The 27,968-nt window shown below is 46.6% G+C and overlaps 1 protein-coding gene across 1 annotated transcript in view; it reads right to left on the bottom strand.

The window, feature by feature from the left end:
- TOGARAM1 (TOG array regulator of axonemal microtubules 1) overlaps positions 1-5,255 on the bottom strand; it is an 83,474-nt gene extending 78,219 nt beyond the window's left edge. The window contains exon 1 of the mRNA XM_082242635.1: positions 3,681-5,255. Coding sequence (XP_082098761.1) covers positions 3,681-4,913 — 1,233 coding nt within the window. The 5' untranslated portion in view covers positions 4,914-5,255. The remainder of the gene's footprint in view (positions 1-3,680) is intronic.
- Between the last annotated feature and the right edge of the window lie 22,713 nt (positions 5,256-27,968).

Below are 27,968 nucleotides of genomic sequence, written 5' to 3' on the forward strand. Positions count from 1 at the left end.
CTGACGGTAACACGCTTCCCGTCCTAGAGTGATCCTGACGGTAACACGCTTCCCGTCCTAGAGTGATCCTGACGGTAACACGCTTCCCGTCCTAGAGTGATCCTGACGGTAACACGCTTCCCGTCCTAGAGTGATCCTGACGGTAACACGCTTCCCGTCCTAGAGTGATCCTGACGGTAACACGCTTAGCCGTCCTAGAGCGATCCTGACGGTAACACGCTTAGCCATCCTAGAGCGATCCTGACGGTAACACGCTTAGCCGTCCTAGAGCGATCCTGACGGTAACACGCTTAGCCGTCCTAGAGTAATCCAGACGGTAACACGCTTAGCCATCCTAGGGTAATCCAGACGGTAACGCGCTTAGCCGTCCTAGAGTGATCCAGACGGGAACGCGCTTCCCGTCCTAGAGTGATCCTGCCGGTAACACCCTTGCCGTCCTAGAGTGATCCTGCCGGTAACATGCTTCCCGTCCTAGAGTGATCCTGCCGGTAAGGAAAGGAAATCCTTAAAACATGACCTGTTGGGAGTACTTAAAGGACTGAGGCTAGTAACCACTAGTCTCTTAAAGTGTTACTAAAACAAGTAAAATCAGTCTGTATATGCTGTAAACCTGCTTGTCATACTCACTGTGGAACCTAAGGGGTTAATCCTCTGCATCGTGTAAAAAGGCTGTTTGATTCGGTCTTCTCTAATTCTCCCCTCCTTCCACTGTCCACAATCCATCTCCTGATAAGACTGAGCATGTGCAGAGAGCCCTTAACCACTTAAGCCCCGGAAGATTTTACCCCCATTCCGACCAGGGGGTATTTTGCGATTCGGCACTGCGTGACTTTAACGGACAATTGCGCGGTCGTGCGACGCTGTACCTAAACGAATTTGCGTCCTTTTTTTCCCACAAACAGAGCTTTCTTTTGGTGGTATTTGATCACCTGTGCGATTTTTTGATCACGCGCTATAAACAAAAAAAGAGCGTCAATTTTGCAAAAATAGCAATATTTTTCACATTTTTTTTATATGAAATTCCCCAAAAAAAAATGTAAAAATCAAAATTTTTTTACTTTTTCGGCCAATTAGTTTTATGCTACCTATGTTTGGTAAAAAAAAAAAATCGCAAAAAGCGTATTTTGATTGGTTTGCGCAAAAGTTATCGCGTTTACTAACAAAGGGAAAGATTTCTGTCATTTTTGTTGTTTTTTTTTTAACGTGTAATGGCGGCGATCTGCGATTTTTTTTGCGGTACTGCGACATTGGGGCGGACAGATCGGACCCTTGACTGACATTTTTGACACTTTTGGGGTTACCAGTGACATTTCTACAGTAATCAGTGCTATATATATGCACTGTTACTGTAAAAATACACTGGTAGTGAAGGGGTTAACTTTATTTGGGAGGGAGGGGCTGTGTGTATCCCTAGGGGCGTGCTTTCTACTGTGATTGGCTGGGGCTTGAGCTGTATGGACACTGATCAACGGATCTACATACTAGATCCGAGTGATCAGTATCCTAACAGCAAGGAGAATGACAGGTGGCTTGTTTACACAAGCTGCCTGACATTCTCCCTCTCCCCCGCCGATCGCAGAGTGACCGGCGGACATCGGGTCCGCCGGTCACACGCGCGGGGGGGGTCCGTGACCACGCGGGAGCGCGCCTCCGGGGGCGCGCGCTCGCTCCCTAGACCCTCACAGGCTAGTGACGTAGCCCTACGTCACTTTGCCTGTGAGGGGCTGACTGCCGACGTAGATCGGCGTTAGGCAGTCGGCAAGTGGTTAAGGCTCTGTTTGGTGTATGTTGCTCAGATAATTTTTTTTGGGGGGGGAGGGTGCATGTGATCAGCACAGGGCCAATCAGCACTGTCCAGACAGAGGGTCAGGGGTCCTGCAGACAGTCAGAGGATAATGAAAACTCCTCCTACCAGACACTAATAGAAGTCACAAGACTGCTATATACTGATTATGAAAAAAGGTATTTAGCAGTTTATATTTACTAAAATAATTGCATTTCCGTTTAGTAACACTTACAGAAAGGTGCAATAGGGATTTAACTTTCAAACTATCTTGATACTTATAGCAAAGTTCCAGCCTCCTAAAGAAAACAAAAATGTAAAGTCAGCAGCTACAAATAATGTAGCTGCTGACTGTTAATATAAAGGACACTTACCTGTCCAGGGATTCTGCCATGTCAGCCCCCCAAAGCCCATTGGATTGGGTGCAGGCACCGGCATTGCAACTAATGCCTCGTACACATGATGAAATAATCGTATGAAAAAAAAAAATTGCTTTCGAATTGATCGCACGATAATCTGATCGTTAGTACACAGCTTTCGACAGCTTGTTGATCACAACATTTCCGATGGGACAAACATGAAAACTTTTGTCGTACGATAGCCTAGTGAACGACAATCGTTTAATCAGTACAGTATGCGTCCGCTAAAAATCAATAGACAAAGACCACGCATGATCAGAAGCACGAAAATAACCCAGAAAAAGCCTGGTTGCCATTGTTTTTGTTTTGCACTGTGCCAGAAAGAGACATCAGAATCGTCGCTGTCGTCACTTTCCGTACCTGATGACGAATTTTCCCACGAATCGCTATTGCTCAGTTCTTCAAGTAACTCAGTTTCGTTTTTTCTGTTTTCCAGTTCATCTAAAAGCGCTTTTGCGAAAAAAAAAAAACGCTTTTTGGACACCATGGTCGTTCTCAATTTTCCAGGCACGAAGAACTGGAAAAGCACAGGCAGGGCACTGGAAAAGTCACCAGGTGAAATCCTGTGGTGAAATAGCATGATACAGTGTAATCCGTTAGGATCTCATGTCATTTAGTGTACTTACATTTTTGAATTTGCCGCCGGTTCCACCGCCCTGCGTCGCAACGCTCTGCAGTACTGGCATCTGCCGAGCACAGAGCGGGGAGAGAGTGTGAGGATGAGGGGAGGATGGCGGGGGATCGCAGGGAAGGCGAGTGTGCTTCTTGAGTAATCCCGAGTGTGGCTCGGGGTCACCGCTTTTGGTACTGAAAGTTAACCCGAGCTACACTCGGGATCACCACTAGGGAGGTTAAAAGGAGAAGTACAGCCAAAGCTCGTTCGGCTGTACTTCTATGGATCACAGGAGTGCAATTCGTTTCCAGCAGAGAGTGGACTGAATTCTGCTGATGTCACAGAAGCCGGTCCAGGCACCGCGTTATTGTGACAATGGAGTCTGGATCTGCCAGGTGCCTGGACCGACACCCGGCTCAGCTTCTCAGCGAGCTGATGAGAGTCTGAGCCCGCCGCTCCCCGCCAATCCACAGTTCAGCGCTACGATTAGCGAGGAGGGAGCAGAGCAGAGAGCTGTGACTGACAGTCAGCAGCTCTCTGTTCGGGGAGCTGTCGGCGGTGTTCGATCGCTCGGTTCTCAGTGTAGAGGCGCCGGGGGACAGATGTAGCATCAGTGTGTATTAATCTAAAAAATACCCCAAATCTATAACTCCCTTTTAAATTAATGGGTTAAGTTCTGCTTGGATTTTGAAATATTTTGGTTCCAGCAAATTTCATTAGCTTTCAATTAAATAAGTCTCTATGTTTTTTAGTTTACTAAACGATTAACTGGCACATGTCACTCACAGGAAGGTGTTGCGTGATTCATTCCAAATGAATGAAACCAACCAGGGGAAAACATTAACTGAACACAACAAACATGTACCTGATCAGCATTGTGAGTTCCTGGAAACACATCTGCGACTCCAGGGCCCTGATTTTCCCAAGGGAACTTATTTTTTCCTTTGCCAGCACTTAACATTCTTCGACCTAAGGGATCAATGTGAGGGACAACCCCTCTACCGTTGTGATCATTTGTTTGATAATGTCCACTCTGTACTCTGTTTCCTGTCAAAAGCCAGTCTGTGTCCGCTCCCGGCAAATGATGAGTCCCTCGGATCTGAGCCGATGACGGGAATGGAAGGGCGTACTCTACCAAACCTTGTGGGGAAATCCTAGGAAGAGTTTTCCGTGCCAGCCTGGCCTGCACAGCATTCATTAGTCCTTCACCGTTTTCCTGTAGCTCAACTTCATCAACGGCTTTGAGTAGACTACTTTTTCCAGGACCCATAGAGGCCGCCAATACGGCAAAGGCCTCCAAAGCAGCATGGCGGACTCGCCTCTTACTATCTATTAAACATGGAGCAATTTCGCAAGCTAAAATTGGCAATTTGAAGTCTTCACTGGGATACGTCAATAGAGAAACAATGCAAATATTTACTACTTCTTCCCTTACTCTAGAGTTTTTGTGCTTCAGATTTTCAAGCAAGACAGTTAATACTTTGAATGGTCCAACCACTTTCATTAGTCTCATGTATATTTTCATGTACTCCTGTTTAACTGTGATCTTGCCATCTCCAAGGAGTTTGACTGTCGAGGCTATGACTGGTTTGAGAAATTCTTTGACTCCTTGGCCAAGATTTACAACAAAGCAGTTCAAAACATCCAATGTGACTAAGACGACGGTAAAGTTGCTATCATCGAGCAGTGTGCACAAGAAGCTAATAAAGCCAACCACATCTGAATGGGAAACAGAACTAAAATCACGGTCTTGGATGAGATATTTGAGTTCCTCGATAGCATGGGTCCTAGACTTGTAGTCTTTCAAGTCGAGAAGTCTCGACTGCAGTTCTTGAGGAATGACACCCCACCTAAGATTGCTGTCACTCAGAGGAATGTATGGATTATCTTGATTGTGCCCAGTTATACCCGACAAATTTTTGTGGCTATGAGAATATGGCCTAACTTGAGAACTGGTCCGCCGCATAGAGGTTTCACTTGATAGATCGCTGTAGGAGCTGTCTTGTGTATATGACCTTCTCCTTGCAGAACCAGATTGTAAAGGTGCAATGTCTCCATTACTGGCAAAGGGTGCCACACGAGTAACATGGACCTCCATACCTTTACCGCAGATATGTCCTGATATAATAGACTTAATTTTTGCTTTGCCAATCAGAAAACTTCATAGGCTACATGGTAACAAAGCCAGGTGCTGAGGTGGCCTTAAAGGGCTACCTCGTAATTTCATCCAGCTGTAAATATGAGCTTGAAGAATAAAACCAGCTGCAAATAAAATCATATTGCACATGAAACTATGCAATAATCGGTGCTTAAAATTCCCATAATCAGGCTCGCTTTAGGTGGCCATTGTCTGGTAGAACACTGATTGATGTAATTAAAAAAATGTCCACATTCCCATGAATTATAGTTGATGTTTCTTCTTCAAAGTCTGAGAGATGAGAAACCTGCAGAAAAACACAAAGAAAATTATTAAATACAACACATTTATTAAACAAGCAATAAAAATACAACATTTTTGACTGTCCATGTCTTCAAAGGATGGCACCTGAGGAAATCCCAGTTTTAGCACCTAATCCATAAAAGCCTAAGGCTCCTTTCACACAGATCCGCCTGTTCGTTTTTTTGGCGGATCTGAACGGTCCCCCCATGCATTCCTATGGGGCAACGGATGGCAGCGGAGACATGTCCGCTGACATCAGACCCGACCTGATCCGTCAAATCTGGATGGATGGAAACCCTATTTTCCATCCGTCCAGCGGATCGGATCGGATGGGATCGGATGAGAACGGACCGACGGTCCGTTCCCATCCGATTTTCCCCATAGAGATGCATGGGGAACTGACAGCTGTGTCTCCGCACACAGTGCGGAGACACAGCTGTCCTCCTGCTGCTCAGCGGGGGATCGGCGGCTTGATCCCCCGCTGAGAAAAACGGCATCCGTCCGACGGAAGGATAGTGTGAAAGGAGCCTTAAAAATATCAAACCGATCAGAAGATCTTGAGATTTGCAGTTTGAGTTAGATGCAAATCTGGATTTTTCCTGTAAAAGGTATCTTGTTTCTATTTCCTTTAGCCTTCCTAATGGTTCTTGCGAAAACCAACCTCAGAAAAGTAACACACTAACAAAGACATTTGCAATTGCATGGGAAGGGGGGGGGGAGAGTTGCAAGGAACAAACTCAATTTTTGGAGTGGAGTACCACTTTAAAAAAGGGAACTTCATCCTCCAAGGTTAATTTTCCTATTAACCCCCCCCCCCCTTTCCTGGTCTGCGGAGCTGAGCAAAAATAACACCCAACACCTCCAACTTCTTTACTGACATCATCAAGAATCTGGCTGGCTTTTTAGGTCCTAGCTTCATTTGCCACTTTCTTTAGGGCCTTTGTTCACTTCACGCAGGTTTTCCATTCCTACACAAGATTTTTGGTTTTTATCAAATTTATTTTAATAAAATGTTTTTGGAGTAAAAAATCTACCTAAAAGATACTTTTTTCTATTTAGGATACATTAATAATTTAGTTTATTTAGCATGAAATGGGGCTTAGTTATGTAGCATGCAAGTAAAGGGTAGAAACATAAGTGTGCCCAAAACCAAAGCCTACTGTCCCTTCCCCAAAATAATTCATGAAAGAAACCAAGGAAGTGTCCCTGGGGAATTTAACTGGACAAGGCTGAGTAGTAAAGGAGTATGAAGAAGTAGAAAAATAGAGTAAAAAAATAACATTTATTGTTTCATATTAAACACATAATACAATAAAAACTAAAGAACATAGTCACAGGGGTATGTTTGAACAGTATTGCATGTAGCCCAATGTGAGAATGTAGATCACTGGTTCTTGATACAGATGTAAACGCCCAACATGTTTAGGAATCTAAATTGCGATTCCTTCTTCAGGGAAATGTGTAAAGAACATGTAATCACCACATCAACATCTAAAAATATATAAAACATGCATGGAGTTTTTTAGAGTGTGCACAGCTGCTAGGCCATTTTTCCATAAAATAAAACAAAAAGCAAAAATAAATAAATAAATAAATAAATAAATTGGAAAGTATATAAATGCATCCACTTACCGCAGTGGCAGGATGCACACACATAGACCTAAATCTCAATTTAGATTCCGAAACATGTTGGATGTTTGCATCTGTATCAAGAACCAGTGATCCACATTCTCACTTTGGGCTGCATGCAATACTATTGGAACATACCCCTGTGACTATGTTCTTTAGTTTTTATTGTATTATGTGTTTTTGTCATTGTACGTTTACATTTTAATATGAAACAATAAATGTTATTTTTTACTCTATTTTTCTACTTCTTTATACTCCTTCAGAGCCGGTTCACACTACCACGACCAGAAAGTCGCCCCGTGTTTAGAGACTGGGAAGAGACTTGGGAGAGACTGGGAAGAGACTGGGAAGAGACTGGGAAGAGACTTGGAAGAAACTTGGAAGAGACAGGCGACTTTGTCTGTGGGGAATGCCTGGCTAATCTCTTTCTTCTTCCTGGAAAGTCTGATAACAAGTCGTGTCAATTAAGATAAGGAGGCGACTCCCATTGAAGTATATGGGACAGTCGCATCACAGGTTGCCTCAAAGTAGTACAGGACCCTTTTCTGAAGTCGGAGCGACTTCAGTAGTGCCAATTAAGACGGCACTGATTGATTAACATTGCTTTTGTTATGTCAAACGACCTGGGGCTACACAAGTCGCCTCACAAGTCGTGCTAGTGTGAATGGGCCCTTACTACTCAGCCTTGTCCAGTTAAATTCCCCAGGGACACTTCCTTGGTTAGTTATGTAGCATGAGGCTGTATATTCTGCAATATTTACATTTTTGGTAAACTCATTCAATGAATCCAAGCTCAGCAAGCTGACAGAACATGCATTGCATTGATGAATTCACACAATTTCACACAAACTACCAGCGAGAATGAGACCTTACATTTAAAGAGCACCTGTCGTTCCAGATCCATCATGGCAGCGCCTGTTAGCAGGCATCAACTCACCTGCTGCCGTCATGTCCCTCACCTTGTTGTTTCACTGCCGGATCACCAGCCATCCCATTAACCACTTGCTTAGTGGGCACTTTTACCCCCTTCCTGCCCAGGCCAATTTTCAGCTTTTAGCGCGGTCGCACTTTGAATGACAATTGCGCGGTCATGCAACACTGTACCCAAATTAAATCTTTATAATTTTTTTCACACAAATACAGCTTTTTTTGGTGGTATTTAATCACTAGTGGGGTTTTTATTTTTTGCTAAACAAAAAAATACCGAAAATGTTGAAATAAAAAAAAAAAAAAAAACAGTTTTTATAGTTTGTTATAAAATTTTGCAATCGGGTAAGTTTTCTCCTTCATTGATGAGGCGGCACTGGTGGGCACTGATAAAGCGGCACTGATAGGTGGCACCGATGGGCTCTGATGGGCGACACTGATGAGGCACTGATGATGAGGCACTGATGGGCCACACTGATGATGAGGCGCTGATGGGCGACACTGGTGGGCACAGACGAAGCTGCAGTGGCTCTCACTCTTCGGGACCGATGTCCCTCTGACAGAAGCCGGTGATCGGCTTTTTTTTTCTCTCTTCACATCACGCGAACAGCTGTTATTGGCTGACAGCTGATCACGTAGTAAGGGGCCAGAATTGGCCCCTTACTCTGATCTAGGATTAGCCGAGGCTCATGGACTTACTGATCACAGAGTGAGCCGCACTCACCCGGCAGGGGGCGCGCAGGCAGCTCATGCACAGGAGAATGTAGATGGACACCCTCCCGGCAATTTAGACCCACGCTGTAGCCGGCTATAGCGCAGGCAGGAAGAGGTTAAGGTGAATGGGACGATCGGTGAGTCAACAGCGGGTCAGAGGAAGAGCCACTGCAGGACAGAGATGACAGTTGCTCTTAAAAAAATATAATTTAAATCAAAGCATTTTTTACTAGGGATTTAATTTGATTCAATTTAAATCCAATCCCCCCTGCTCCAGTCTTTCTGCCAGTGAGCATCCAGTCTGTCTTCCCTGCTGTTCCCGCACCCACAGCCTACTCATCAGCATCCATCAATTGATCATCAGTCCCTGACTGGTCATCCATCTGTGTTCTGGAGATCCCTGTTATCTTACCAGGGCTCCAAAGCCAAAAGTGTAGGAGAAGTCTACTTCCACCTCCAGGTATGTTACAGCCCCCTTTGCTCCTTCATTGGGGGGGGGGGCACTCCAATACAGGAGGTGTGTTATTGGCCAGACCACCAGGTGAGAACAGAAGGAAAAAAAGCCTAAAAAAAAAAGAAAAGTAATGCAGCCACCACATTTATTGATTGATAAGATTATATATATATATATATATATAACCGCTTTAAAGCCCAACTCCAAGCACCAGAAAAAAATAGTACCCTTGCAGTGGTGCACCCCCCCCCCCCCCCCACATACACACTGCAAAGGTTAAATGCTCATTAAGTCTATGCCTAAGGAGATGAGAAATAAGCTGTAATACTTTCCCTATACCTGCATCTGGCAGTTTCCTCCTCATTAAGTGACTGATCTTCTGAGGCCTTTCCTTTAAGGAGGCACTCCGGCTGTGGTTGCACTCTGACATCATCATGTATGATGTAGGACCCCAATAGTCCTCCACTGTACATGAGGATGATGGGAGCCCACCCACAACCCAAAGCATCAGAGCAGAGAAGAGCACTGGTGGAGTGAGGGATGGGGGATTATAGTTTTTTCTTCTATCCCTTAAACCTGATGAGCATTCAACCATACAGTACAGAGGGTCCCACTAAAAGGGTCGTTTGGTTACAATCCTTGGGGTCAGCTTTAAAGCAGGAGAACCTGCCAATCATTTATGAATGATCTCAGAACTGGGGAGATAGGAAGGAGTGGGGACCAGGAGAGTGGGGCAAGGGCACTGAGGAGGCGGGAGGAGGGAGCAGAAGGAAAAAGTGGGTGAGTGGATGGGTGACACATTGGCACTGACAAAACAGGAGAAGGGAGGAGTGGGGATCAGGAGTTTGGAGCATGCGCACTGAGGAGTCAGGAGAAGGGAGGAGTTAATGAATGGCACATGCACACTGAGAAAACAGGAGAAGGGAGGAGTAGATGTGTAAGAGAGTGAAGCATGCGCACTGAGGAGGGAGGAGAAGGGAGGAGTAGATGTGTGGGAGAGTGGCACAAGCGCACTGAGAAGGGAGGTGTGGCTGAGTAGGAGAGTGGCACAAGCGCACTGAGAAGGGAGGTGTGGCTGAGTAGGAGAGTGGTACAAGCGCACTGAGAAGGGAGGTGTGGCTGAGTAAGAGAGTGGCACAAGTGCACTGAGAAGGGAGGTGTGGCTGAGTAAGAGAGTGGCACAAGTGCACTGAGAAGGGAGGTGTGGCTGAGTAGGAGAGTGGTACAAGCGCACTGAGAAGGGAGGTGTGGCTGAGTAAGAGAGTGGCACATGCGCACTGAGAAGGGAGGTGTGGCCGAGTAGGAGAGTGGCACAAGCGCACTGAGAAGGGAGGTGTGGCTGAGTAGGAGAGTGGCACAAGTGCACTGAGAAGGAAGGTGTGGCCGAGTAGGAGAGTGGCACATGCGCACTGAGAAGGGAGGTGTGGCCGAGTAGGAGAGTGGCACAAGCGCACTGAGAAGGGAGGTGTGGCTGAGTAGGAGAGTGGCACAAGTGCACTGAGAAGGGAGGTGTGGCCGAGTAGGAGAGTGGCACAAGCGCACTGAGAAGGGAGGTGTGGCTGAGTAGGAGAGTGGCACATGCGCACTGAGAAGGGAGGTGTGGCTGAGTAGGAGTGTGGCACAAGCGCACTGAGAAGGGAGGTGTGGCCGAGTAGGAGAGTGGCACATGCGCACTGAGAAGGGAGGTGTGGCTGAGTAGGAGAGTGGCACAAGCGCACTGAGAAGGGAGGTGTGGCCGAGTAGGAGAGTGGCACAAGCGCACTGAGAAGGGAGGTGTGGCTGAGTAGGAGAGTGGCACAAGCACACTGAATAGACAAAAGGAGGAGTGTGGATCAAATGCTAGGTTCACACCTATGCATGTGGCTGCGGGTTTCGCAGAGATTCTCGCACCCGCAACCACCCGCAGTGAAAACGCACTGCTCTGAGAAAACATATGATGCTGCCATTCATTCAGAATGGCACCCTAACGCATGTAAAAAAGCAGCGCATTTGAGGGTGTAGGAACTGCAAAGGAAATCACTGTCAAAATTGCCATGCGATTTCTCTGTGGGCGGCATTTTGAAAAAGGTGCATGTAGCTTTTTCTGTGGGAAACGTAGGCACCGCAGCTCATTCATTTGAATTGTCTGCCATGCCCGTGCGTTCTCTCTACGGAGAGGGTCTTCTCAATGCCTTAATTTAGGAAATATATTTGTACAGATGCAAATGTGACTAATTCTGTTTTCTTTGCAGGTTCCCAAAGGGGAGTGTATTGTTAGTCAGATAGGATGTTATATTCATTCACCAAACTGAGTTTTGTTTAGCGGGGGTGCATTAAGTTAAATGCACTCTAAATGTATCATATTTGTACAGCAGATATCTCTATTTTTGCACCTAAATTATTTATTGTACATTTGTTTTTCCCTTTCCCCCCCCATTTCCAGGTTTGTGGGATACTCTGTGTAAATTTTACAGAAATTTTTGTAGGGGGCGGCTGCCCCAGAGCCAATGGGGACATGGCTCGTTTTGGTGGGGGGTGGATGTAGCACCCTCCTAGATAGGTGCTAGGTAGGTAAAAGCCTAGTAGCTCCTTTCTGCTTATCAGGGGAGCCTCATCGTTAGTTATCCCTGTTGCATGTGCGATTAATCTGGGCTGAGGGAGTGTCTCCACTGTGTCCAATAGGGAGGCTTGTTGGACAGTGGAGGAAACCCAGCCAGTGACACAGGTTTTTGTGGCTATCTCAGTGGGTTGGCACAGAGAGTGATGCATCCTGGGATATGCTATAAAAGCCAAGGGCACATGGGGCAGGGGGTCATTGGGCCGGAAGTCCCAGGAGGAGGGTGATGGCTGTCTCTCCTTCTGTTTGTTGAGGATGATGGTCACAGGCGGTCGGCCTTGTGGACCAGGAGTGTGGTGCTGAATCCGGAGGTCCAGGAAAGCTGACTGATGGAGGTGAAGGCAGAGCAACCTTGGGAAAAACAGTGTCTGTGAGTACCGGGAAGCTTGCCAGGGGTCTGCCCAGGAAGGGGACCACTCGAGTGGACAGAGTCAGTGGACGGGTGTCAGCGCACACAGGCAGTGAAAGTAAAGGGGGTGCCAAGTAAGAAACCTTAAGATATTAAAGCAAGGATCTTTAAAACTATCTTCACTTCAGTGGCAGGGTGAGGCAGCGGCCTTGCCGCATTCTACAGTGAGTTGTCCTTAAGATTGTGCACAGTTCATAGTAGGAGTATCCCACTCATCCCCTCTCCCATCCCAGTTCTAAATATAAAAATAAATAAAATAAACCCCAAAAACCAACATCCTCTGGATTGATTATTGACTGAGCCAAGGACTTTCAATGCTGTTTGTCTACTATCAGTTGCCAGGGGTAACCCAGGGGAATCCAGAAAGTGTGTTTCTCAGCAGTCCTCTAGGGGGCAGTGCTACATTAAGAACACAGGTCTCTGTGTTCATACAGAAAGCTCATCCGCCACAAAGTTAGAAAACACCCCCTAGGCACATATTTAACCCTTTGATCACCCCTGGGTTAACCCCTTCCCTGCAAGTGTCATTAGTACAGTAACAGTGCATATTTTTATCACTAATTACTGTAATAATGTCACTGGTCCCCCCAAAAAAGTGTCTAAAAATCAGTTAGGTGTCCGCCGCAATGTCGCAGTCCCGCTAAAAAAAAACGCTGATCGCCGCCATTACTAGTAAAAATAAATAAAAGTTACAAATCTTTCCCCTGGATTGAAGATGCGATAACTTTCGCACAAACCATTCAATATACACTTATTGGAATTTTTTGTTACTAAAAATATGTAGCAGAGTACAAATTGGCCTAAAATGATGAAAAATTTTGATTTTTAAATTGTTTTTATTAGGAATGTTATATAGCAGAAAGTAAAAAAATCTATATTTTTTTTTTCAAATATGTCGCTCTTCTTTTGTTTATAGCGCAAAACATAAAAATTGCAGAGTTGATCAAATACCACCAAAAGAAAGCTTTATTTGCAGGAAAAACAGACATCAATTTTATTTGGGTACAGCGTCACACGACCGCGCAATTGTCAGTTAAAATCATGCAGTGCCGAATCGCAAAATAAATGGCCTGGTCATTAAAGCGGAGCTCCACTAATTTTTTTCACTTGCTCTTTAAACAATCCCCATCCTCCATTCGCTTTTAAATGGGACCTATTTTTATTACATTTTTTTTTTGTAAATACCTGTAATTCCTGATTTTGTGGAGCACTTCCTGCTCCGGCCGCCTAGGCGATTACGTCATTAGGCGCTTCCCATGGACACCTGGGATATCGGTGTCACGTATCCCAAGAGTCCATGGGAGTCGCCTAATACCGGAATCTCCTGCTATTTCCTGACTGGAAGTGATGCGAATGGGAGGGAGTTGCTATGGTAACATGTCAGGAGGAAGGAGCGCCGTGTGGTGCGAGATCTGGAGGTGCATGCTGGGTAGCCAGCTGCACCTAAACCTGGAAAGAGATACAGGAGGGCTTCAGATGCCCTGAGTGGAGATGGACCCTGCCAGCTTCCGATATCCAGGAACTTTTAGTCAATTTAAACATAAATAAAAAAGATTTGAATTTGGGGACCGGTAAGGGAGTAAAACCTTCCGAAGCTGAAGTGGTTAAAGAGGAAGTAAACTATTCCTTTTTTTTTCGTTTTTTTCTTCCCTGCAAAGTAAATGCATAATGTGCTAGCATGCATCGCATACTAGCACATTATGTGACACTTCCAAACAAAGCTGAAACTGCGATTTCTGTGTCTGTCACAGAACCCCCCCCCCCCCCCCCACACACACAGTTAGTTAGCATATAGGCATACATTAACCCCTTTGATCAACCACAGGGTTAACCTCTTCCCTGCCAGTGTAATTTTTACAGTAACAGTGCATATTTTTAGCACTGATTACTGTAGTAATTTCACTGGTCCCCCCAAAAATGTCAGTCATGGGTCCAATCTGTCCACCGCAATGTCGCAGTCAAGCAAAAAAAAAAAAAAAAAATCGCAGATCGCCGCCGTTACTAGTAAAAAAAAAACAAAAAACAATAAAAATTACATAAATATTTCCTGTAGTTAGTAGATGTGATAATGTTTGCTCAAACCAATCAAAATATGCTTATTGCGATTTTTTTACCAAAAAAAAAACAAATTGGCCTAAAATGTTAAAAAATGTTGATTTTTACATTTTATTTTTGGGAATGTCCTATAGCAGAATATGAAAAATATTGTTTTATTGTTCACAATTGTTGCTCTTTTTTTGTTTATAGCGCAAAAAATAAAAAAAAAATAAAAATCACACAGGTGATCAAATACCACCAAAAGAAAGCTCTGTTTGTGGGGAAAAAAAGGACTTTGTTTGGGTACAGCGTCGCACGACCGCGCAATTGTCCGTTAAAGTAACGCAGTGCTGAAACGCAAAATAGGGCCTGGTCAGGAAGGGGGTAAAACCTTCCGGGGCTGAAGTGGTTGAAGGGCCCTGGGTAAGAGCATTAAAGGGCCCGGGGCAATGCAGTGCACTGGGGCCCCGCCTACACAATCACCCACAAGAATAGAAATGCAATCGATAAGGCGATATTTATTGTTACAGCAGTGCCAGGCTAATGACAGCTTCCAAGTTCAGCGGCTGGCTCCGGTGAACAAACACACAGGGATGGGAGTCAGACTCGACTGTCCTGTGTGTGCCTGTTCCCGTGGAGGCAGACAGGCATTCCTGCAGTTGTGGACTCCCCCACTACGGCCCAAGTGGCCTGACGGCAGCGCAGGGCCAACAGGTGCTTGGCATCTGCTAAGTTCGGTGGCAGGATACACACAGGAATCTGGACTAATGCTTGGCTGGGGCTGGGTCGCTGGGAACCCCCCGGGCAACTGCCCAACGTGCCCATTCGGTAAGATGGCCCTGCTCATACAGTCCAATCACTTCAACCAAACTACAAAGACCCCTATATTACATTGTTGTTGGTGGATCTAAAGGAGATTGTACAGTGTATGGTCAGCTTTAAAGAGGTTGTAAACCCCCAAAAAAATGAAAAAAAAAAAAACCTGTAAGGCCCCTTTCACACAGGCGATCCGATCTGATCCGCCTGTCAGTTTTTCAGGCGGACCTAATCGGATGCTCCATGCATCCCTATGGGGCAGCGGGTTTTGGCAGAGACCTCTCCGCTGACACTCGCTGCTATCCAATTCCAATCCTGTCCGTGAAATCCGGACGGATGGAAAACCTATTTTCCATCTGTCTGGACTCGCAGCCGTCTTCAAACTACGGCCCTCCAGCTGTTGCGGAACTACACATCCCATGAGGCATTGTAAAACTCTGACATTCACAGACATGACTAGGCATGATGGGAATTGTAGTTCCTGAACAACTGGAGGGCCATAGTTTGAAGACCCCCTGGTCTGGAGGATGGGATTGGATGAGAGCGGACAGGCGGTCCGTTCTCATCCGATCGCCCCATAGAGGAGAGCGGGGATCTGACACTTCTGTCTCTGCACATAGAGTGGAGACGGAGCTGTCATCCGCCTGCTCAGCGGGGATCGGCGGATCCATCACCCACTGAGCAGAACGGACTCCATCGGGCGGTGCGCCCGTATGAAAGGGGCCTTAGACAAAGGCATAATGAGCTAGTATGCACCGCATACTAGCTCATCATGAAATACTTACCTTAGAAAGACGCCCCCGCAGTGCCGCCAGCTCATCGGTGACACAGACGACATGTTCGGCCGCCCTGCTTCCTCGTTCGCGTCCTCCAGCCATCTAATTGGCTGGAGGTGCGATGACATCACTCCCGCACGCTGCTGTTCACAGCACAGGGTACAGGTGGCCGTTCCTTCATGGCGCATGTGCCGATGACATCATCAGCTGCATTAAAAGTAAATATCTCCTAAACAGTGCAAGTATAGGAGATATTTACAGTACATATAGGTAAGCTTTAATAAAGACTTCCCTATAGGTAGAAGTTATAAGAGAGGGTTTACAACCTCTGTAACCATTTCCTATTCTACAAAAAAAAAAAAAAAAAAGTTTTGATCACACAAACATGTCACAATGTATCCAAAACACAAACAAATGCCAACATGTCACCAGAGGGTAGATGACGCTGAGCATTGTATAGTTGTAGTGGGATCAGGAATACAATGTATCATCAGATCAGAGGGGAAATCAGAGCACAGGCTGTGCAGGAGATCAGAGGAGGAAGTTTACCTTCTGGGGATCTTCTCTGCACGATCAGATCACAGCCCCGATGTCATCACAGCGATCCCCCAGCCACAGACCACCCACCGATCGGCCGATGTGCCCTCTACCCGCTCCCCTCCCCTCCCACACTGGACGCTGCTGGAGACTGATGCCGGGGGAACTGCTCGTCGGTGATCAGCTGACCTCTGACGTCATTGCACTACAGCAGCCTGAGAGAGGCAAACCTTGTGTGCCAGGGATGTCCCTCCTTCCCTTCCATTCAATGCCAGCGATGTCCCTCCTTCCCTTCCATTCAGTGTTTCCTGGTAACTTGGTGACCACACTATAGAGACACAAGACATGAAAGAACTGCAGCCCCAGCCCTCTGTACATCTATATCTATCCATAGATCTGTCCTTTTCTGTTGTAAGGATGCCTAAAGAGGGATCCAGTCCCACAAATACTTTTTTTTAAAACACTCCTCCATACTTATAGGTAAAAAGTGTAGCGCTAATCTAAAGCATGACAGTCCATACAAAAGGAAAGTCCACAATGTGTGAAAATCCACGGGCGGTCCGATCAGATCCGCCTGTCAGTTTTTTAGGCGGATCTGATCGGATCCTCCTCCATGCAGCTCTATGGGGCAGCGCAGGGCTGTCTTTAACACAGGGCAAAAGGGGCAGCTGCCCCGGGTCTAGTCATTGTTGTGAGGCCCAAAGCAGCTGCCCCTTGAGCCCGCAAATAGTTAATAATTGGATTCAAGAGGGCCCAAGAACATTTTTGCCCAGGGTCCAATCAAGAATAAAGACGGCCCTGGGGCAGCGGATGTCAGCGGAGACACCTCCGCTGACAACCGCTGCCATCCGTATCCGATCCTGTCCGTGAAATCTGGACGGATGGAAACCCTATTTTTCCATCCGTTCAGGGATCGGATAGGATGAGAGCGGACAGACGGTCCGCTCTCATCCGATCCCCCATAGAGAGCAGCGGGAGCTGTGACACCTCCCTCTCCGCACTGCAAGCGGACACGGAGCTGTCATCCGCCGGCTCAGCGGAGGCGGACTGTGTGAAAGAGCCCTAACATGTACAATCAATATTTATTTGTAGGTAAGTAAAAAGCAGCTTACAAAACGGTGGTGGTACTGGCGCAGAGTGGAAGCTCCCCTGTCTGGCGATTCACGTCCTTATCCCGCCAACAAAATGGCCGTCGCGTCTCCTCGTGTGGGCTAGCGTTGCCATAGGCTCCTCCCAACGCGTTTCGTCATAGGCTGACGTCGTCTGGGGGTGTGGCCGTACAGCGACGCCGTCATATATATAGCAACGGAGACAGGCGGGACTTTAGAGTCATCACGGAAGCTGGGCGTCTCCGAGTGCATTCCAGCACCCGGAAATGAACACATATTGACCGCAACCAGCATTCCAACAACAGGAAACTATTGATATAGCCTCCGTGTTGCTAGTAATCAATCCTCATCCCATATTTGGTCCAAAAGGACTCTAATGAGAATTATTAGTGAAAATTGATGCAACAAATAAAATAATAATAATATAAACCACAATTGATAGCATAATGGCAGTATTCACCAGAGAGCAGCGCCATCTCGTGGCTCCAGGCCAAATCACAAGCAGGGGAAACCACCTCACGAGTATCAATTAATATTACAACACTAATTAGTTAAAAATTAATGTATATGCAAAATAGTGCACAACAAGCTCTGAGCACATATAAAAACCTCATACATCAAAAAAATATAGGAGACAGATACTTGTTTAACCTCCCTGGTGGTATGATTCTTTCGGATTTTAGGTGCTGATAAAGTTTGAAACAAAAAATCATATATGTATATATACAAATATATATATTCTGTATATATACACATATATATATACACACATATATATATATACATATATATATATATATATATATATATACACACACATACATACATATATATATATATATATACACATATATATATATATATATATATATATATATATATATATGTACAGTAAAACTGTAGGAAAGGGCACTGGGGGGCAAACTAATGTGACTACATTTTATTTTGCATTGTATCAGTGTGTTTGGTGTGTTTTACATTTGAATTTGCCGCCGGTTCCACCCCCTGCGAACGTCACGTCGCAGGAGACGAAAGCCGGGGCTCACAGAGGATCGGGAGGAAGCTCCGCCGCCGCACACCGTCGGGATACATCGCTGGATCCCGGTGACAAAGTATGTAACCCCTCTACCAGGATCCAGCTATCTTCATAGCGGTACCCTGAGTGTGGCTCGGGGTTACCGCCTTTGGCACTGAAATTTAACTCCGAGCCACGCACGGGAATACTGCTAGGAGGGTTAAACATATCTAGCAACATTTAGATCAGGGTTTCTCAACCAGGGTTCCTCCTGAGGTTGCTAGGGGTTCCTTGAGAAATGGGCAATATCTGCTTCTCAGATAAGTTCCCAATGACACCATTGTTCCTTTTAGCTATCTGTAAGGGGGTGTCATGAGTTGTAGATTTTTGATTTTTAGCAGGGGATCCCCGAGACCAGAAATGTATTTCAAGGGTTCCTCTGTGTTGAAAAGGTTGGGAAAGGCTGATAAATCTCATCTTGCCTTGCCTTACAATAAAACGTCTATCTTATCAATCTAGATCAGAGCTTCTCAACCAGGGTTCCATGGAACCCTAGGGTTCCTCCTGAGGTTGCTAGGGGTTCCTTGAGAAATGGGCAATATCTGCTTCTCAGATAAGTTCCCAATGACACCATTGTTCCTTTTAGCTATCTGTAAGGGGGTGTCATGAGTTGTAGATTTTTGATTTTTAGCAGGGGATCCCCGAGACCAGAAATGTATTTCAAGGATTCCTCTGTGTTGAAAAGGTTGGGAAAGGCTGATAAATCTTATCTTGCCTTGCCTTACAATAAAATGTCTATCTTATCAATCTAGATCAGGGTTTCTCAACCAGGGTTCCATGGAACCCTAGGGTTCCTCCTGAGGTTTCTAGAGGTTCCTTGAGAAATGGGCAATATCTGCTTCTCAGATAATTTCCCAATGACACCATTGTTCCTTTTAGCTATCTGTAAGGGGGGGGGGGGGGGCGTGAGTTGTAGATTTTTGATTTTTAGCAGGGGATCCCCAAGACCAGAAATGTATTTCAAGGGTTCCTCTGTGTTGAAAAGGTTGGGAAAGGCTGATAAATCTCATCTTGCCTTGCCTTACAATAAAACGTCTATCTTATCAATCTAGATCAGAGCTTCTCAACCAGGGTTCCATGGAACCCTAGGGTTCCACCTGAGGTTGCTAGGGGTTCCTTGAGAAATGGGCAATATCTGCTTCTCAGATAAGTTCCCAATGACACCATTGTTCCTTTTAGCTATCTGTAAGGGGGTAATTCTTCCCAATGATGACAAGAGTAAGGAGCATTCTTCCCACTGACTGTCACACGAATGTGTCATGAGTTGTAGATTTTTGATTTTTTGCAGGGGTTCCCCGAGACCAGAAACTTATTCAAGGGTTCCTCTGTGTTGAAACGGTTGGGAAAGGCTGATCTATCTTATCTTGCCTTACAATAAAACTTCTATCTTATCAATCTAGATCAGGGTTTCTTAACTAGGGTTCCTCCTGAGGTTGCTAGGGGTTCCTTGAGCAATGGGCAGTTTCTACCTCTCATACGTTCCCAATGACACCATTGTTCCTTTTAGCTATCTATAAGGGGGTAATTCTTCCCAATGATGACAAGAGTAAGGAGCATTCTTCCCACTGACTGTCACACTAATGTGTTATGAGTTGTAGATTTTTGATTTTTAGCAGGGTTCCCCGAGACCAGAAATTTATTTCAAGGCTTCCTCTGTGCTGAAAAGGTTGGGAAAGGCTGATCTATCTTATCTTATCTTACCGGTATTCACCATTGCCCTGGTGTCGCAAACTCTGACAGAGTGGGCTAAACTTTTACACTATAGTCTGGAGGGAGAGCAGCTTCCCCCTGCCTTTGCTTTTGGTCTGTGGACCAGACTTCTAAAAAGGCCTTAACAGATCTTCCTTTTCAAGGAGATCGCCAGTTTGGAGCTACCCTGGATGACATCATTAGGGTTCTCACAGGGGGGAAGAAAACTTTTCTTCCATAGGCTAGTAAGGACAAGGACCCTCATCGTAGACATGACCCGTCCTTGTCAGCACAAAAGAAGTTTTTTCGTCCCTCAGGACTGCATGACAAGGGAATCAAAGCATTTCAAGGCCTCGGGAGGATCCAAGCGACCGTGGTCTTGCAAGTGGAGAGCAGGCTTTTTCAGACCCACAGACAAGGCCCCTTCAGCATGAAGGAGCGCCCTCACCCGTATCTGGGGTGGGGTCAGTAGCGTACCAAGGGAGGGTGTCAGGACGGGTGCCACGCACTGGGGGGGGGGGGGGGGTGTCAGGCTGGCCCGCATCATCTCAGTGTGAAGGCATCTTCAATCCGCACTGCTCGTGGGGGCGGCGGGAAGACAGTGAGCAGCCTTGTGTGTAACTGGATAGGAGAGGGGATGGAACAGCTGAGCTGCATATAGAGGCATTCATCTTTCCATATTCCTCCTGCAGCCGCTGAATGGCTGATTCTCCTCTCCCTCCTGCAGTCATTCAGCGGCTGCAGGAGGAATATGGAAAGATCAAATCATCTATATGCAGCTGTCCCATCCCCCTCCTGTACAAATTGCTGGCCCCCTGGTGCTCTCCAGCCCCCCCCCCCCAGTGCTCCTAACACCCCCCAGTGCTCTTAACACCCCCCCTGCTCTTAACACCCCCCCTGCTCTAAACAACCCCCCCTGCTCTTAACACCCCCCCAGTGCTCTTAACACCCCCCCAGTGCTCTTAACACCCTCCTGCTCTTAACCCCCCCAGTGCTCTTGGCACCCCCCAGCGCTCCTTAGCCCCCCCCCCCCTGGTGCTCTTCAGCTCCCCAGAGTGCTTTTCATCTCCCCCCTATGCTCTCTGGCTCCCCCAGTGCTCTCCACCCCCCTGTGCTCCCTGCCTCCCCCCCCCCCAGTGTTTTCCATTCCCCCCCCTCCCCCGTGCTCTCCACCCCCTGGTTTCCCCTGCCCCCCCCAGTGCTCTCCACCCCGTGCGCCTTCCAACCCCCCTGCAATGCTTTTCAAACCCCTCTTAATTCTCTCCAGTCCCCCCCCCCCTGCGCCCTTCAGCTCCTCCAGTGCTCTTTGCTTGCCCTGTGCTCTCCGGCCCCCCCTAGTGCTCTTCTATCTTCTATCATGTCTGCAGTCTCTGACCTTCTTTTGTATCATGTCATCAGTCTCTGACCATCTCTTGTATCATGTCCTCAGTCTCTGATTATCTTTTGAATCATGTCCTCAGTCTCTGACCATCTCATGGATCATGTCCTCAGTCTCTGATCATCTTTTGGATCATGTCCTCAGTCTCTGATCATCTCTTGGATCATGTCCTCAGTCTCTGATCATCTCTTGGATCATGTCCTCAGTCTCTGATCATCTCTTGGATCATTTCCTCAGTGTCTGATCATCTCTTGGATCATGTCCTCAGTCTCTGACCATCTCTTGGATCATGTCCGCAGTCTCAGATCATCTCTTGTATCATGTCCGCAGTCTCTGGCCATCTCTTGTGTCACATCTGCAGTGTTTGACCATCTACTGTATCATGTCCGCAGTCTCTGATCATCTCTTGTATCACGTCTGCAGTGTCTGACCATCTACTGTATCATGTCCGCAGTCTCTGACCATCTCTTGTATCATGTCTGTAGTCTCTGACCATCTCCTGTATCATGTCTGCAGTCTCTGATCAACCCCTGTATCATGTCTGTAGTCTCTGGTCATCTAGTGTATCATGTCCTCAGTCACTGACCATCTCCTGTATCATGTCCTCAGTCTCTGACCATCTACTGTATGTTGTCTGCAGTCTCTGACCATCTCTAGTATCCCGTACATAGTCTCTGACCATCTCTTGTATCATGTCCTCAGTCTCTGACCATCTCTTGTATCATGTCCTCAGTCTCTGACCATCTACTGTATGTTGTCTGCAGTCTCTGACCATCATCTGCAGTCTCCCGTCCGTAGTCTCTGACCATCTCTTGTATCATGTTCTCAGTCTCTGATTTCTCTTGCATTGGGTCCGTAGTCTCTGATCATCTCTTGTATCATGTCCTCAGTCTCTGACCATCTCTTGTATCATGTCCTCAGTCTCTGACCATCTACTGTATGTTGTCTGCAGTCTGTGACCATCTCTAGTATCCCGTCCGTAGTCTCTGACCATCTCTTGTATCATGTTCTCAGTCTCTGATTTCTCTTGCATTGGGTCCGTAGTCTCTGATCATCTCTTGTATCATGTCCTCAGTCTCTGACCATCTCTTGGATCATGTCCTCAGTCTCTGACCATCTCTTGTATCATGTTCTCAGTCTCTGACCATATACTGTATGTTGTCTGCAGTCTCTGATCATCTCTAGTATCCCGTCTGTAGTCTCTGACCATCTCTTGTATCATGTCCTCAGTTTCAGATTTCTCTTGTATTAGGTCCATAGTCTCTGACCATCTCTTGTATTAGGTCCGTAGTCTCTGACATCTCTTGTATTATGTCCTCAGTCTCTGACTATCTCCTGTACCATGTCCGCAGTCTCTGACCATCTCCTTTAGCATGTCTCAAATCTCTTACTCAAACACATTGATAATAGTATTAGCTATCTGTTAATGCCAAAGGTAGGACTGTGCAGGGGAGGCAGAGAGTGCAAATGGGGGAACTGTGATTAGAGAGATGGGGGGGGGGGGCAGACTGCAAAGGGCACTGTGATCGGGGGGCTGTGAGATCTGTGCAATAAATATTCTTGGAAACATTGCAAATCTTTGTGGGTGTTTTTACATTTTAAAATGTTAAAGTTGGGGGGGGGGGTGCCAGATATAGGATCCGCCCCGGGTGCCAAATGCTCTAGGTACGCCACTGGGTGGGGTGACTGCTTTGCTGGTTCCCGGCCCCGTGGACTTCCTTGGTACAAGACAAGTGGGTCCACAAAGTAGTATGGTTCGGCTACAAGATCGAGTTTCGTCCTTACCCTCTGGAAAGGTTCCTTCTTTCCAACGTGCTCCTGTCCCCAGAACGCTTACAGACTCTCTCTTCCAGATCTGAGCAGAAGTTCGGGCTGCACCGGACCCCCTGCTGTGACCTGCGGCAAGTGTGAACCCAGCTTTAAAGTCCATCCAAATCTACCAGTCAGTCTACCTTTACCTATTTAACAGGTTGACTGTTGTCCGAGAGTGGCTACGTTGCTCCTCCAACCTGGAACAGGTGGTGTGTTACTGACTAGACTACCAGACGAAAATGCGGAAAAAAAGCTTAAAGCCCAACTCTGGGCAAAAAAGAGCTTTCCTTTGCAGTTGGGTTGTACCTACACTGCAAGGGTAAAGTGTTTGTTTTGTCCAGGGGAGAGGAGAAAACCTTATTAATATGGACGAATGCCGGTTGATCCTCAGCTCCACAAACAAATGGAGCTCCCCCACAAACTAGCAGTGGACTGCTCCTGGTGTCCTCACATCTAGAGTAGATCTATGGAGCTTCCTCAGGGCTCGGGGAGGTCAGGACTGCTGTAGTGCAAGGGTGCAGGAGCTGCAAGGACCAGTCTTGTGTGGGGAAGATCGGAGGATCAGGTAAGTATATGTCTTTTCATCTCTCCCCTGAACAAAAATGAGCAATAAGTTCTTGCAGTGCGGGAACGGCCCCACTGCAAGAGAAAACTTTTTTTGGCCAGAGTTTAGCTTTAAAAAAGAAAATTGAATGCAACTACAACTCCTAAGGATTGGTAAGCTGCAATATATTACAGGTGTGTTATTGGGTTTAGATCAGTCTTTGCCAAACAGGGCTCCTCCAGAGCTAGGGGTTCCTTGAATAAATAAAAATTTTTGACCCTCAGATGTAATCATTAAAACCAGTAATCTTTTTCGCTATCTATAAGCATAAGGCCACGGTTTTAGGGAGCATTTTCAAATTGACCACCAGTGTAATAGAGCCTTCTGACCACCAATCTAAATGGGCTCTTGATCTTTGACAACCAATCTAAAGGAGCTCCTTTCCATTTACCACCTATGTAAGGGCACTCTTCTGCATTGACCACCAATCTAAGGGGGCTATTCTCCATTGACCAACAATGTAAGGGGGCTTCTCTATTGACTACCAATCTAAGGAGGCTCTTCTAAATTGACCACAAATCTAAGGGTGCCCTTCTCCACTGACCCTCATTATATCAGGGCTCTTCTCTATTGACCACCAATCTGAGGGGGCTCTGCTCCAATAACCACCAATGTAAGGGTTTTTTTTTCTCCATTAACCACTATTCTAATGGGGCTTACCTCCATTGAACACCAATCTAAGGGACACTCTTCCTAATGGCCACCATTATAAGGGGCATTTTGGATTGAACACCAGTGTAATGGGGGCCACCAGAGTAATAGGGCCCTTTTCCTACTGACCACCAATCTAAAGTGGCTCCTCTTCATTGACAATTACAGGGCTCTTTTTTCTATTACCACAAATCTAAGGGGCTTTTCTCCACTAACCACCAAAGTAAAAAATATTCTACCTAATGGCCCCCTTTCTAAGGGGAATTTTCCGATTGGCCACCAGTGTATTGGGACCCTTCTCCCACTGTCTGTCCACCAATCAAAAGGGGCTCTCCTTCATAGACCACCAAACTAGGGGGCTCTTTTCCACTAACCACCAATGAGGGGGGTTCTCCATTGAGCACAAATCTAAGGTGGCTCTTCTTTATTGACCACCAATCTAAGGGGGCTCCTCTCCATTGACCACCAATCTAAGGGTGCTCTTCTTCATTCACTACTAATCTAAGGGGGCGCTTTTCTATTGACCACCAATCTAAGGGGGCTCTTCTTCGTTGACCACCAATCTAAGGGGGCTCTTCTTCGTTGACCACCAATCTAAGGGGGCTCTTCTTTGTTGACCACCAATGTAAGTGGGCTCTTCTTCGTTGACCACCAATCTAAGGGAGCTTTTCTTCATTGACCACCAATCTAAGGGGGCTCTTCTCCATTGAACACCAATCTAAGGGGGCTCTTCCACATTGAACACCATTCTAAAGGAGCTCTTCTCCATTGAACACCAATCTAAGGGGGGCTCTTCTCCATTGAACACCAATCTAAGGGGGCTCTTGCCCATTGACCACCAATCTAAGAGGGCTGCACTCCATTGACCACCAATCTAAGGGGGCTCTTCTCCATTGAACACCAATCTAAGGGGGCTCTTCTCCATTGACCACCAATCTAAGGGGGGTCTTCTCCATTGAACACCAATCTAAGGGGGCTCTTCTCCATTGAACACCAATCTAAGGGGGCTCTTGCCCATTGAACACTAATCTAAGGGAGCTTGTCTCCATTGAACACCAATCTAAAGGGGCTGTTCTGCATTGACCATCAATCTAAGGAGGCTCTTCTCCATTAACCACCAATCTAAGGGGGCTCTTCTCCATTGACCACCAGTCTAAGGGGCTCTTTGCCAATAAACACCAATCTAAGGGGGCTCTTCCCCATTGAACACAATTCTAAAGGAGCTCTTCTCCATTGAACACCAATCTAAGGAGGCTCTTCTCCATTGAACACCAACCTAAGGGGGCTCTTCTCCATTGAACACCAATCTAAGGGAGCTCTTCTCCATTGAACACCAATCTAAGGGAGCTCTTCTCCATTGAACACCATTCTAAGGGAGCTCTTCTCCATTGACCACCAATCTAAGGGTGCTCTTCTTCATTCACTACTAATCTAAGGGGGCGCTTTTCTATTGACCACCAATCTAAGGGGGCTCTTCTTCGTTGACCACCAATCTAAGGGGGCTCTTCTTCGTTGACCACCAATCTAAGGGGGCTCTTCTTTGTTGACCACCAATGTAAGTGGGCTCTTCTTCGTTGACCACCAATCTAAGGGAGCTTTTCTTCATTGACCACCAATCTAAGGGGGCTCTTCTCCATTGAACACCAATCTAAGGGGGCTCTTCCACATTGAACACCATTCTAAAGGAGCTCTTCTCCATTGAACACCAATCTAAGGGGGGCTCTTCTCCATTGAACACCAATCTAAGGGGGCTCTTGCCCATTGACCACCAATCTAAGAGGGCTGCACTCCATTGACCACCAATCTAAGGGGGCTCTTCTCCATTGAACACCAATCTAAGGGGGCTCTTCTCCATTGACCACCAATCTAAGGGGGGTCTTCTCCATTGAACACCAATCTAAGGGGGCTCTTCTCCATTGAACACCAATCTAAGGGGGCTCTTGCCCATTGAACACTAATCTAAGGGAGCTTGTCTCCATTGAACACCAATCTAAAGGGGCTGTTCTGCATTGACCATCAATCTAAGGAGGCTCTTCTCCATTAACCACCAATCTAAGGGGGCTCTTCTCCATTGACCACCAGTCTAAGGGGCTCTTTGCCAATAAACACCAATCTAAGGGGGCTCTTCCCCATTGAACACAATTCTAAAGGAGCTCTTCTCCATTGAACACCAATCTAAGGAGGCTCTTCTCCATTGAACACCAACCTAAGGGGGCTCTTCTCCATTGAACACCAATCTAAGGGAGCTCTTCTCCATTGAACACCAATCTAAGGGAGCTCTTCTCCATTGAACACCATTCTAAGGGAGCTCTTCTCCATTGAACACCAATCTAAAGGGGCTCTTCTCCATTGAACACCAATCTAAGGGGGCTCTTCGCCATTAAACACCAATCTAAGGGGGCTCTTCTCCATTGACCACCAGTCTAAGGGGCTCTTTGGCAATAAACACCAATCTAAGGGGGCTCTTCCCCATTGAACACAATTCTAAAGGAGCTCTTCTCCATTAACCACCAATCTAAGGGGGCTCTTCGCCATTAAACACCAATCTAAGGGGGCTCTTCTCCATTGACCACCAGTCTAAGGGGCTCTTTGCCAATAAAAACAAATCTAAGGGGGCTCTTCCCCGTTGAACACAATTCTAAAGGAGCTCTTCTCCATTGAACACCAATCTAAGGAGGCTCTTCTCCATTGAACACCAACCTAAGGGGGCTCTTCTCCATTGAACACCAATCTAAGGAGGCTCTTCTCCATTGAACACCAATCTAAGGGAGCTCTTCTCCATTGAACACCATTCTAAGGGAGCTCTTCTCCATTGAACACCAATCTAAAGGGGCTCTTCTTCATTGAACACCAATCTAAGGAGGCTCTTCTCCATTGAACACCAATCTAAGGGGGCTCTTCTCCATTGAACACCAATCTAAAGGGGCTGTTCTCCATTGAACACCAATCTAAGGGAGCTCTTCTCCATTGACCACCAGTCTAAGGGGCTCTTTGCCAATAAACACCAATCTAAGGGGGCTCTTCTCCATTGACCATCAATCTAAGGGAGCTCTTCTCCATTGACCATCAATCTACGGAGGCTGTTCGCCACTGACCACAAGTTTGAGGGGGCTTTTCTCTCTTTAAAGCACCAATATAAAGTATTTGCTCTCCATTGACCACCAAACTAAGGTCACCTTTCCTATTGGATCTCTCTCCTGACTTCCTGTACTGGGGACAACACTGAGGGGAAATCTCCCATATAGAGTCACAGGGGACAACACCAACCCATTCTATCAGTGCTTCTATTCTCCTCCTCCATGCAGATCTAGAAGGAAGAGTACTCTCACAGGACACTCTGACAGGAGAAAACACTACTGCACATAGGACTAGAAGTCCCAGCATGTCTTGACGAGGACACAGGACACCCTACCCACCATTCACTGCTCAACCCGCAGGCCCCACCCTTTTGGGCGCAGCGCACGCCGGGAAGTGTAGTCCACCGCCTCCATTGTGCGGGG

Source organism: Pelophylax lessonae (assembly GCF_965119305.1).
Source record: "Pelophylax lessonae genome assembly, chromosome: 13".
Classification (NCBI taxonomy): Eukaryota; Metazoa; Chordata; class Amphibia; order Anura; family Ranidae; genus Pelophylax; species Pelophylax lessonae.